Source organism: Dama dama, chromosome 25 (assembly GCF_033118175.1).
Source record: "Dama dama isolate Ldn47 chromosome 25, ASM3311817v1, whole genome shotgun sequence".
Classification (NCBI taxonomy): Eukaryota; Metazoa; Chordata; class Mammalia; order Artiodactyla; family Cervidae; genus Dama; species Dama dama.
In genome coordinates this window covers 8,982,962-8,995,489 of record NC_083705.1, presented here as the reverse complement: position 1 = coordinate 8,995,489, position 12,528 = coordinate 8,982,962, and the positions used below count along the sequence as shown (strand labels likewise).

Sequence of the window (12,528 nt, the reverse complement as noted above, 5' to 3'; positions counted from 1 at the left end):
ACAATATACAGCCTTGACATACTCCTTTTCCTATTTGGAACCAGTCTGTTGTTCCATGTCCAGTTGTAACTGTTGCTTCTTGACCTGCATACAGATTTCTCAAGAGGCAGGTCAGGTGGTCTCGTATTCCAATCTCTTTCAAAATTTTCCACAGTTTATTGTGATCCACACAAAGGCTTTGGCATAGTCAGTAAAGCAAAAATAGATGTTTTTCTGGAACTCTCTTGCTTTTTTGATGATCCAGTGGATGTTGGCAATTTGATCTCTGATTCCTCTGCCTTTTCTAAAACCAGCTTGAACATCTGGAAGTTCACGGTTCATGTATTGCTGAAGCCTGGCTTGGAGAATTTTGAGCATTACTTTACTAGCGTGTGAGATGAGTGCAATTGTGTGGTAGTTTGAGCATTCTCTGGCATTGCCTTTCTCTGGGACTGGAATGGAAACTGACCTTTCCCAGTCCTGAGGCCACTGCTGAGGTTTCCAGATTTGCTGGCATGTGGAGTGCAGCACTTTCACAGCATCACCTTTTAGGATTTGAAACAGCTCAACTGGAATTCCATCACCTCCCCTAGCTTTGTTTGTAGTGATGCTTCTTAAGGCCCACTTGACTTCACATTCCAGGATGTGTGACTCTAGGTGAGTGATCACACCATTGTGATTATCTGGGTCATGAAGATCTTTTTTGTACGGTTCGTCTGTGTATTCTTGCCACCTCTTCTCAATATCTTCTGCTTCTATTAGGTCCATATCATTTCTTTCCTTTATTGAGCCCATCTTTGCATGAAATGTTCCCTTGGTATCTCTAATTTGAAGAGCTCTCTAATCTTTCCCATTCTATTGTTTTCCTGTTTCTTTGCACTGACCACGGAGGAAGGCTTTCTTATCTCCTGGCTATTCTTTGGAACTCTGCATTCAAATGGGAATATCTTTCATTTTCTCTTTTGCTTTTCGCTTCGCTTCTTTTCATAGCGATTTGTAAGGCCTGCTCAGACACCATTTTGCTTTTTTCAGTTCAGTTCAGTCACTCAGTCATGTCCGACTCTTTGCAGCCTCATGAATCACAGCATGCCAGCCCTCTTGTCCATCACCAACTCCTGGAGTTTACTCAAACTCATGTCCATCGAGTTGGTGATGCCATCCAGCCATTTCATCCTCTGTCGTCCCCTTCTCCTCCTGCCCCCTATCACTCCCAGCATCAGAGTCTTTTCCAATGAGGCAACTCTTTGCATGAGGTGGCCAAAGTATTGGAGTTTCAGCTTCAGCATCAATCCTTCGAATGAACACCCAGGACTGCTCTCCTTCAGGATGGACTGGTTGGATCTCCTTGCAGTCCATGGGACTCTCAAGATTCTTCTCCAACACCACAGTTCAGAAGCATCAATTCTTTGGCTCTCAACTTTCTTCACAGTCCCAACTCTCATAGCCATACGTGACCACTGGAAAAACCATAGCCGTGACTAGATGGACCTTTGGTGGCAAAGTAATGTCTCTGCTTTTTAATATGCTATCTAGGTTGGTCATAACTTTCCTTCCAAGGAGTGTCTTTTAATTTCATGGCTACAGTCACCATCTGCAGTGATTTTGGAGCCCCAGAAAATAAAGTCTGGCACTGTTTCCACTGTTTCCCCATCTATTTCCCTTGAAGTGATGGGACCAGATGCCATGATCTTAGTTTGCTTTTTTGCATTAAACTTCTTTTCCTTGGGGATGGTCTTGAGCCCTGTCTCCTACAATGTTACGAACCTCCGTCCATAGTTCAGGTATTCTGTGTGTCAGATATAGTCCTTTACATCTATTTCTCACTGCCACGGTATAATCGTAAGGGATTTGATTTAGGTCCTACCTGAATGGTCTAGTGGTTTTCCCTACTTTCTTCAATTTAAGTCTGAATTGGGCAATAAGGAGTTCATGATCTGAGCCACAGTCAGCTCCCGGTCTTCTTTTTGCTGACTATGTAGAGGTTGTACTGAACCATTGGGGAACCCAATTAAAGGCATTGTTTACACTATTCAAAAATTCAGTATGCAAAAATGTATACTCTAAATATATTATTGTGAGAGTAGATACAGATTTTCTGGAAGTTCAGACATTGCTTTCTCCATCAGTGATTTTTCTAATTTTAAAGGTACATAAGGACGAAATTAATGAGTAGAATTTTAGCAAAGAGAGTGACTTGATAGGTTAGGCTGGGTACAGAGAATGCTGGAACCCTGGGGACTGGATGACCATGGCAGTATTCCAGTTAGTGTTATCTCCAGTGCTGTAGGTAAAGTTCTCATATCATTGCTGAGCATAAACTGCAACATGCTGACCAAGTTTACATCTTTTTAAAAAAACCCTAAACACATCTGAAATACTTTCCTTTGGTTTGTCTCCTTTTTTTTTTTTTTTTTGGTTTGTCTCCTTTTATCTCATCAGTAATGTTTTTGCAAATTACTTTCTTTGCTAAGTGTATTACTTATAGCCATTTTCAAAAACAAGTCTGTCTCTATATCATTTAGCTAGAGACTTTCCAAAACATTTCTTTTTTAATTAGGCTTTATTTTTTAGAGCAGGTTTAGGTTCACAGAAAAACTGAGTGGGAAGGACAGAGTTCGCATTCAGCCTTGACCCCACAGACGCACAGCCTCCCCTGCATCAGTGTCCAGCACCAGTTTGGATGTTTGTTGCAGCTGGTGAACCTACACTGACACCTCGTTCAGAGTCCATAGTTCACTTTTGAGGTTACTCTTCGTGTACATTTTATGAATTTTGACAAGTGTAGTGACTTGTCCTGACGTAATTTTTTAAGCATTCAGGATTATGAAGGTACATACCAGGAATGTAGAAGGCACTAATAAAAGATAGTAATTGTTCATATCTATAAATAGAGCTCTCATTTGTATTGTATTGTAAAATCTACCTGATAATTCTTTTTTCAAGTTATTTTCTTTCTTTTCTTTTAGAAAATAAACAGAGTTGTCTTTGTTGGAAACTTTTTGCGTGTCAATACTCTCTCAATGAAACTTTTGGCATATGCACTGGATTATTGGTCCAAAGGTCAGCTGAAAGCATTATTTCTGGAGCATGAGGTATGATATGAAAAATCAAGTTTTGTGAATTTTAATAGCATGTTTTTGTATACAGGTTTCGTATATTGTTCCTTGCCTGGTACTTTTAAAGTAAAGTATAAAAATGTGATTTACCTGGATGGTGTATGGTTCTTGCGCTTCAGTTTGCGTTAGGGGGTGGGGGGTCACTGGAACCTGGCAGGCATCCCTTTAGGATGAGAATCTCACAGTTGTTCTGTATCAGGGCTGTGAGCTCGTTAAATTCTGGGGTTGCTTGTGTACTTAGTGGATTTGTTAAATTGTTTTGCTTTTTCTCCCTGAGAGAACATATGTTAAATATGAACAGTAAAAAATATATATAATTTAGTAATGAAAATCTCCTTAATTCTCCCACCACAACCTCACCCCCACCTCCAGAGGTAACCTCAACCACTGTTAACATTTTTGGAGTTCATTTTTCAAGATTGTTTCTTTTCTTTCACTATATGCAGTTAATTTCTGACCTGACCAAATACCAGTTCACAAAATGTTTTGAATTATGTAAACTTACCTTGAATTAGTTTCTGTTCAGTTAGATACTTTATTAATCATCTTCATAATACGGATTCTGAGTATCTGTTCTGCTCTCACGAGCTTCCACGCGTCATTGCCCCAGCTCTTGCTATGCAGGGGAGAACGGGCCGTCTTGCGCAGGCGCAGCGGGCCTGCCCTGTGCGGTGGGCGTGGCAAGCGGAGCCCAAGGAACTTTCTTCAGGAAGAGCAAGGAGAGCACAGAATTGCAGTAATAGTCCTGGAAGCTTCAGTATCTAGAAGTCACTGTTGATGTGTTTCAAAGGTCTATATCTTGAGAGTACAGGCTTTAAGAAAAAATCTTTTTCAATAGCTGATAACAGATTGGTAGCTTTCTTCTTCTTCTTTTTTTTTAAGTGTATAAACATTTATTAGAAAGTTAGGGAATTCCCTGGTGGTTCAGTGGTTAGGCTTCTGAGCTTCCATTGCATCAGGCACGGGTTTGATCCTGATCAAGGAACTGGGATCCCACAAGCTGTGTGGAGCAGCAGCCAAGTTGTCTGCTCTTTTATCCCATAAGCATCCATCCAGCTGCCTGTCAGCTCTTAAGATGTTTGATTACTGTCAAAAATGCCCTTGAAATCTTCAGGATAACAGAACATACACTTTTGCTTAAACCGCTTGTTCTTGCATTGTAGCCACTACCTTCACACCCCAAGGTAGCCATCCTTTCTCAATTGATGTTCTTAAATAGATTATACCAAATATGTGTTTTTAATAATGGGTAATAATACATGCTAATTTAAAGCTGCACTGCATGAATAATTGTTTTTAAATTATGCAGGGATATTTTGGAGCGGTCGGTGCACTTCTTGGTCTGCCAAATTTCAGCTAAAGTATCAGGTTTATCTCTGCTAACGTCATTCAAGAGGAACTGAAAACCGGAGGCATTATTACTGAGTTATTTTTCACTGGGAACCAAAGGATAAAAGAGTAGCACTCTTCCTGTTGATTTTTAAATGTCAGAATGGTAAGCTGCTAAATGTTGCCATGTTATAAAGCAAGCTCCAGTAACATGAAATATTTCTAATTGGATTGCTTTTCTTTCTGTATATAGCCAGTGTTAAATCCTTAGATGCAATACAGCCTCTGATGATTGAGCTTCCTCTCAAAAAGACTTTATTTTATGTAGCCAGCATTGCAGTCCTGTATGTTCAAAGATGAATCTTAAAGTCTCAGAAATGTTTCGCTCATGAAAATAATTGATTCTGAATGTTTGTTACAAGTCTGTTCTGTGTGTGTTTTGGTTGCTAATACATGGATAGTAACATACCCTGTGTGGAAACTTATTGAAATGGCAATTAAAGATGATCATTTTTATGTGATTTTAGAAATGTTAAGGAAATATTAATTATTCATTATTGTTTTCCAGACATATCTTCTCCCAAAAAGTGTGTTTATGTGATCTACCCCCAGAAGTATAACCTCTTTCAAATGCCATAATTTAATTGAAATACTGTTGTTAAACATTACCTGGAATTTCAGAGTGAACCCTAGGAAATGCACATAATTGGCGATACTGCATTTTTTGTATTTTGAGTTTTATCAGTACATTTTAAAATGTTTTTTAATTGGAGGCTTAATTACTTACTTGAAAATCTGTTTGTTGAGGTTCCAGGATGATTCAAATGGGGTGTAGTTTATGTGTATTGGTAGGGTTTTGTTCTCTTTCTACACCACATCTATCTTAGGCCCAGAGTTAGTTAGCCATTTCTATTTAATTAGTTCTGAAGCATCAAAGCTAAAGACTTTCTTTTATGAACAGCAACAAAACATTTATTCTAAACGGATGTTATGGAAATCTAAAGGACAAATGGTTTTGAAACTGGGAATCTGAGGCATTATTGCAGAATTATGAAAGGATCATTGTATATTCTGGTAATAAAAACATTATAGTTCCAAAATTTGTATATCCTTTTGCCTTGGAATTCTCTATTTTGAAGTCATTTTTAAATAATGTTATAAATTTTTTCAGATGTTTACTTTTGCAGTAACATTTTGGAGGTCCAATAATAGTTCAGCGAAGTTTTCTGAGACTGTTAGTGATGATTTAGGTAGTTGAAATACTTGGGAAAATTGGGAAAAAATAATTCACTTCCTTAAATTACATCTGGATGTAATCTGGATGTATTTTGAAAATCTGGATGTACTTGGAAGAGCTTAAAACTTGTTTACAGAAAGAAAGAAGTATTGCGATGTGTTTTTACAGTACAGTTTTGCTCTGTAAAGAACAATTTTCAGTTGACTCTCAAGAGCTGCTTGATAAAGATATTTCTCAAGTTTTGCGCTCAAATACTTAAACTTCAGTTTTCCTTTATCTGTAGACATGAACATGTGAATAATAGGAGTAATGTTCAGAGGGGAAAGCGTGTGAAGGTAATTTTTTAGAATTTAGAATATTTGGAACTTTGAATTCATTTCAGTCAGTGGTCATTTTGAAAATCTACAATTAAACATTTTCTACTTCAATGTTTCCATTTTGTGACTAGATATTTCAGCCCAAAGCTATCTATTTATTTTAGAATTTTGTGATTTGGGCATCTGTACAAAAAGACTTTGCTTTTAAATAATAGCTTTAAGTTTTACACTTGTGACAAACTGTATGTTAGCAGTTACAGGTTTGGGGCTGTCTTTAAAAAGGAAATAGAATGGTAAAATTATATAAAGTTTAATTTGATCAATACTTTGGTTAATTTGGGACTATGATTCATACTTTCTGTGTTTTGAACCTGAAGCTCTGCCTGCTAAAATGCATATAAAGTGAATGACTTGGCTTTTCTCTTGTACAGTCTAGAATGACTGGAATAACTAATAAGTATTTCTTATAAGAACATAGAGTTGTGATGAAGGCTGCCAAGATTCTAGTTTTTTATTATGATCCCAGGAAAATGCTTGTAAGCATATAGTGGTAAATAGGTTTGGTTCTAATCCCAGTCAGCTTAATGCCTCAAAGCTCTAAGTACTTGAACAGTGCTGTCTAATAGAAATCAATATGAGAAATCAATGTCATTTTGTGTTTTCTAGTAGGCATATTTGAAAAATAAAAAGAAACAGATGAAATTCTTTTAAATTACATATTTTTATTTAATGCAGTGTATGTTACCATTTCAACATGTAATACATTTAAAAAGTTATGTAGGAGTTTTTTAAAGGATTGTTGCTACTTAGTGTTCAAAGTCAGCATATACTTCACACTTACAACTCAGTTTAGACTAACCCATTTCAAGTTTTCAGTAACCACATTTGAGTAGTGGTTACTGTACTAGTGTAGTTTCTGGAACTAGCTCTTAAGACTATGAATATGGGAACCTAATTTTTTAAAAACAAAAAGAGGGAAAAGAAGTACCTTGTTTGGCCTAGTTTATTTTACTCAGGCTGTATTTCTGACCATTCCAAAAATTATCTTACATTGTATCCTGCCATCTCGTTATAGTATGTATCATTCTTCTAATGATACTAATAAAATTGTCCAAAACACATGCTGACCATCCTCATCAGTCTATCAAAATGTGTATTTCCTTCACTGAAGTAAATGTTTAAGACATTCCAGTGTCTTAAACTCCCCCCACCCCCACCCCGGGCATCTTGTCTAACTGAACTCTCAGAATTCTAAAGGACTAAAAAGAGACCCTTTTAATTCTTCATTGAGTTCCGTACACACAAAGAGAATCATGTTTATAACTTTTGTATTTGATTTTCAGTTTTAAACCCCAGCAATAACATTTTCAAATGCAGGGAGCACTGTCTGTCTGTTTTGGGGCTGGGTAAAGAGCACAAGGTCTTGAACCTTCCACCACCACTACCACCATCCCTTCCCACAGAAGATTACCTTTTAACTAGACTTGGAGAATTAATGGCCTTCTGTTCTACACCCTAACTTCTCCCAAGACAGCGTACTTGTAGACCTCTTTGTTTCTTGAAATGGGTGTCCCCTAGTCAGCTACTATAGTTTAAATAGGTGGACTCTTAGTTTAGATAAAGTTAGTGCCATCGCCAGTGATATATGTTGTGTCTTGATAGTCCTTCTAGAAGTTCAGATTGTTTGCCAGATGTTAGACTTTATAAAGATACCTGAGTTTTTTACCTTGGTGTGCAAATGTGTTTGTTGTATTTTAAGCACCAGTTCCTAAAAGACCATTTCTGTAAGAAAAATGATGTAGCTTTAAGGGAAGAGATTTCTTCTGTGTCCAGTGGTACTCTTGCCTTCTAAGATCAGTCCACCACATCTTGCCTTGATTTCTAAGATTACATTCTTGGGTGGAAAGCTTAGCGAGGCAGTAGTTTCCAAATGTCCTTTATAACCACTCTGCTGATTATATGCAAAGTTTTTTATATCTTGTTTATTTTTTTTCTTTTGAGCACTTTATGCTTTTTAGTCTGTTGCATTTGAGAGTGGTTTAGAAATTTTTTCTCTTCTAAAAGCCATGTAAAAACTGATAAAAGATAATCACTAGAAAAATGAGTATGTGTTATTTTGTATTTAACTTATTTGTTTTGTGGTATGTATAAGCAAGATATTAGAAATGTACTGCATTTTTGTAATAATACTTTTTGACCTTAATTTAACATGATTTGTCATGAAATGTCTCTGATGTTCTGTTTTCCCAATAAGGTTGATTAGGGTGTTTTATTCTAATATGGAAGGAATTCAGCCAACTTTGTTTCTGTCATGAGATAATAATCTCAGAAAGTCATGTGCTTTATCTATATTACTGCCTGTTTTCAGTATTTGAGACAGTAGCTTTATATTTCTACTGAGCTTAGTAAAAGATTAGCAAAGGCCTCAAAAAATGAGTACTTTTTTAAAGATATTTTAATAGCCTATTGAGAATAATGGTTCTGTGAAAAGTAAACAACCTCATCTTTTCAGACACATATAAATTTCTTAAAAATTTATTTTAATTGGAGGCTAATTACTTTACAGTATTGTAGTGGTTTTTGCCATACATTCACATGAATCAGCCGTGGGTGTACATGTGTTCCCCACCCTGAACCCCCCTCCCACCTCCCTCCCCATCCCATCCCTCAGGGTCATCCCAGTGCACCAGCCCTGAGCACCCTGTCTCATGCATCCAACCCGGACTGGTGATCTGTTTCACATTTGGTAATAGACATGTTCAATGCTATTCTCTCAAATCATCCCACCCTCGCCTTCTCCCACAGAGTCCAAAAGTCTGTTCTTTACATCTGTGTCTCTTTTGCTGTCTCGCATATAGGGTCATTGTTACCATATTTCTAAATTCCATATATATGCGTTAATATACTGTATTGGTGTTTTTCTTACTTACTTTGCTCTGTATATTAGGCTCCAGTTTCATCCAACTCATTAGAACTGATTCAAATGTATTCTTTTTAATAGCTGAGTAACATTCCATGGTGTATATGCACCACAGCTTTCTTATCCATTCGTCTGCTGATGGGCATCTAGGTTGCTTCTGTGCCCTGGCTGTTGTAAACAGTGCTGCGATGAACACTGGGGTACACGTCAGACACACATAAATTTTCAGTGATTCCCACTTCCAAAAAGTTTAAATGCATTCTCTGTCTTGTGTCTTGTGTCTTCTGTGGGTGTGGGCTCATAACTTGGCATTGTATCAGAAGTAGCACCAGGCACTGATCTAACTTCTTTGAATGTTATTTTGTGAAATGAGGGTTTGATTTATTAACACTGGGGAATGACTGGATGATCATCAGGATCCTGAGAAAGATAGTTAGTTGCTCCATTCATGGAAGCATTTGAGATGACAGCATTTGAGATTGTTTAGCTATGTGGTGTCATGTTTTATAAAGTTCATTTTATTTGTATATGTTCAGAGATACTAGCTTTTGGATTCTCACCAATAGAATGGTATTAGTTATTCTCTTATAATATGTTTTGTTATTGCCTGTAATGGCCAAGTAATAGATATACCTTAATGTACTATCAAGGGTTTATATATATATATATATATATAAACGTGTGTGTATGTGTATGTGCTTTAATCTGTAAAGCTATCTGGGATTTTATTGTGCTATAACTTCAAAATTATATGGGCATTATTAGAACTTTTATATTGTAGAAAAAGAAACATACCACTAAATTTATGGATGTTTGAATGTTAGATACATTTGGGATTTTCTTTAGTAATCCTTTTCTTTAGTGTCAACCCCATGAACTATAGTCCACTAGTCCATCTCTTTGTCCATGGGATTCATACTGGAGTGGGTTGTTATTCCCTTTCCCAGAGGATCTTCCCAACCCAGGGATCAAACCCGTCTCCTGCATTGTAGGCAGATTCTTTACCATCTGAGCCACCAGATTTTTCATCATTGTGAGTAGATACAGATGTGGGATAAACCCCTCCTAGAATTATTTATTGCTTTTATCAAACACAGTTCATAGTGGGATTTATAAAACACAATGTTAATTACCTGTGAGTTGAAATATCATGGATTATAGTTATCTACATCAACTATGATAAAGACCTAAAATACCTTTATCTTTTGGATTACCTGAGAATAATCTGACTGGACATGTATCTGACGTTTCCAGCTTAATAAATGTAGCAGTGAGTAGATTTTGGGACTTTAGGTACTACAGTTGGTACTAAATGATGTGTTTGAGAGGAAGTCAATTTTTTTTCCCTTAAGAAAACCCCGTAAGTCTTAACATTCTGGCTCTTTCTGTAGTCAAGAGGTTATCTCTCTTTTTAGATTGTCAGTCTTTTTTTGCTGTAGCTGCCAGTAATTCTGTGTTTAAAGAACTAATGAGGAATATATTTTTGAAAGGAGTGAATAAAGTTAAAATTCAAGATTTTGAATTGTATAAATATGCAACTGAGTTTCAAGATACTGCTTTTTTTTTCTATTTCTTAACATCTTTTGTACATCGCAGTGCTTGCAGTTTTCTATAGCTTTCAAAAGAAAACATTTCAGTTTTGTATAATTTGTGGAGTGTACGTCAGTAATAAAGATCATCTGAGATTATTTTAGCTATCTCAATCATGGATCTCATACCTAGCAAAGTAGGTAGTCAGCACAGGTATTAAGCCATTTTGAAATCTGCCACTTTTTTCTGAGGTGCCCTTTTTAGTTTACATTTAGAAGCAAAAGATAACTATATAGACCTAACATCAATATTCTGGTCTCCTTGTCCCAAATATAATTAATGGAATATGGATGTAAGTCAGGTTAAGATGTTCTGTCAGTTTTCAAAAATACATTGTGTGCTCTGACTTTTTATTTGAACTAAAGTGAAGTGATAAGTGATTTGACTTTTTAACTGAAGTTGAATGGCATTTGTCTTAATTCTGTCCACTTATAGAGTCAAATCATACCTAGAATATGTTTAATTTTACTTATACAAGCCATTTCCATTTCAGTTGCCTTATTCTGTCTATTGCATTGTTCTTGCCAAGTCTAACCTCTGTTATGTTGAAATTACTCTAACACTGAACCTGTGATGTAAAAATGTATGATGTGCTACAAATTTTATTCATAATAAACTAAGTTATAGCCTATTGTAACCTATAAAACATTTCTTGTAAATCATCTAATTTATTTTTTCATTTATGTACAGTTTCTTATGTAAGTTTTTAAAATATTTGTTGTGATCTGTTCTATAAACATTCCCTTTTTCTTTTCCTTAAGTGTTATTTGCATGAAGGAAACTTGGGTTTTGCTTGTTGTATTAATTGGACATTAAGCTAACTTAAGTACTGTCTACCTTCTTTTCTGTAGTTTAACTTTTTCTAGTTTTGTTCATATTCTAAATAAATGTTCAAATCATGCTTTTTATTTCCAACTTTGCAAATAAATTCTCTAAGTTATTTACCATGTTATCTTTTTGTTTCTTTATTTTAGGTATTTTACTCCCACATTTCCACTTCCGTTAAATACAAGGTTTTAACTGAAATCAACTACAAAGGTCATCTGTAGTTGAAGGCTACATACATAGTTTTAAGTGTTTCATTCAAAATAAATTTTTTCCGAGAGGGAAGAAAGGCCTTGTGTTGGCTTCTGTATGTATAGCTGTATACATTTTGAAAGGAAGACATCTCTTTTCTGTTGACATGTTCTTTAATGGCTTGTATTATGTATTGAATATGGTTAATTTTTCTGCACCTGAAAGTCTTGATAATCTCCTATGCAAAATGCTTTATAAACTTTTAAAATATTGCTATGCTTCTGGTTATGGGAGTTTTTAAGTTTTATTTTCTAAAATAAGCTTAGAAAACCTGACTCCTGTATTTTATCAATTTTAATAAAGAGTCCTGATCCCCTGTGTTTTCAGATTTCCTAGACACCTCTTCAGGTTTTCAGGACAACTGTTTATTACCTCAAAAAATTGATTTCAGTGAATTTGTAACTACTTCTACTGATTTTTGTTTAGTTTTTGACCTCTTTTTTGTAATCAAGTTTATTGAGGTATGGTTTTAAGTACAATAATATATATATGTGTGTGTGTGTATATATATATATATATATAGATAGATAGATAGATAGATAGATATTTACTTGGCTGTACCAACATGTGGGATCTTTAGTTGCAGCATGTGGGATCTGGTTCCCTGACCAGGGATTGCAACCAGGCCTCCCACATTTAGAACGCGGAGTCTTAGCCACTGGCCCACCAGGGAAGTTCCTGAAGTACAATAATACTTGATTGTACACTTAAATGAACATGATAAGTTTATATACTCATGTAAGCACCCCTCCAAGATATTTCCATCGCTCCGAAAAGTTCTCTTGTCCTCTGTCCTAGGCAGTCCCTTTCCCACCCCATCACCTGGCAACCACTGATCTGCTTTGTTACTAGATTCAGTTTATTTTCTCTACAGTTGTCATGTAAGTGGGCTTGTACACTCTGTACCCTTTTTTTCATTTCCCAGTCCTCCATCCCTCCTACCTCCAAGGCTTTCTAGAGCTA

At 36.1% G+C, this 12,528-nt stretch overlaps 1 protein-coding gene across 1 annotated transcript in view; it reads left to right on the top strand.

Annotated features, from left to right (window-relative positions):
* Nucleotides 1-11,432, top strand: part of PANK3 (pantothenate kinase 3) — a 28,189-nt gene extending 16,757 nt beyond the window's left edge. The window contains exons 6-7 of the mRNA XM_061129335.1: nucleotides 2,946-3,071; nucleotides 4,405-11,432. Coding sequence (XP_060985318.1) covers nucleotides 2,946-3,071; nucleotides 4,405-4,455 — 177 coding nt within the window. The 3' untranslated portion in view covers nucleotides 4,456-11,432. The remainder of the gene's footprint in view (nucleotides 1-2,945; nucleotides 3,072-4,404) is intronic.
* Nucleotides 11,433-12,528: the final 1,096 nt, after the last annotated feature.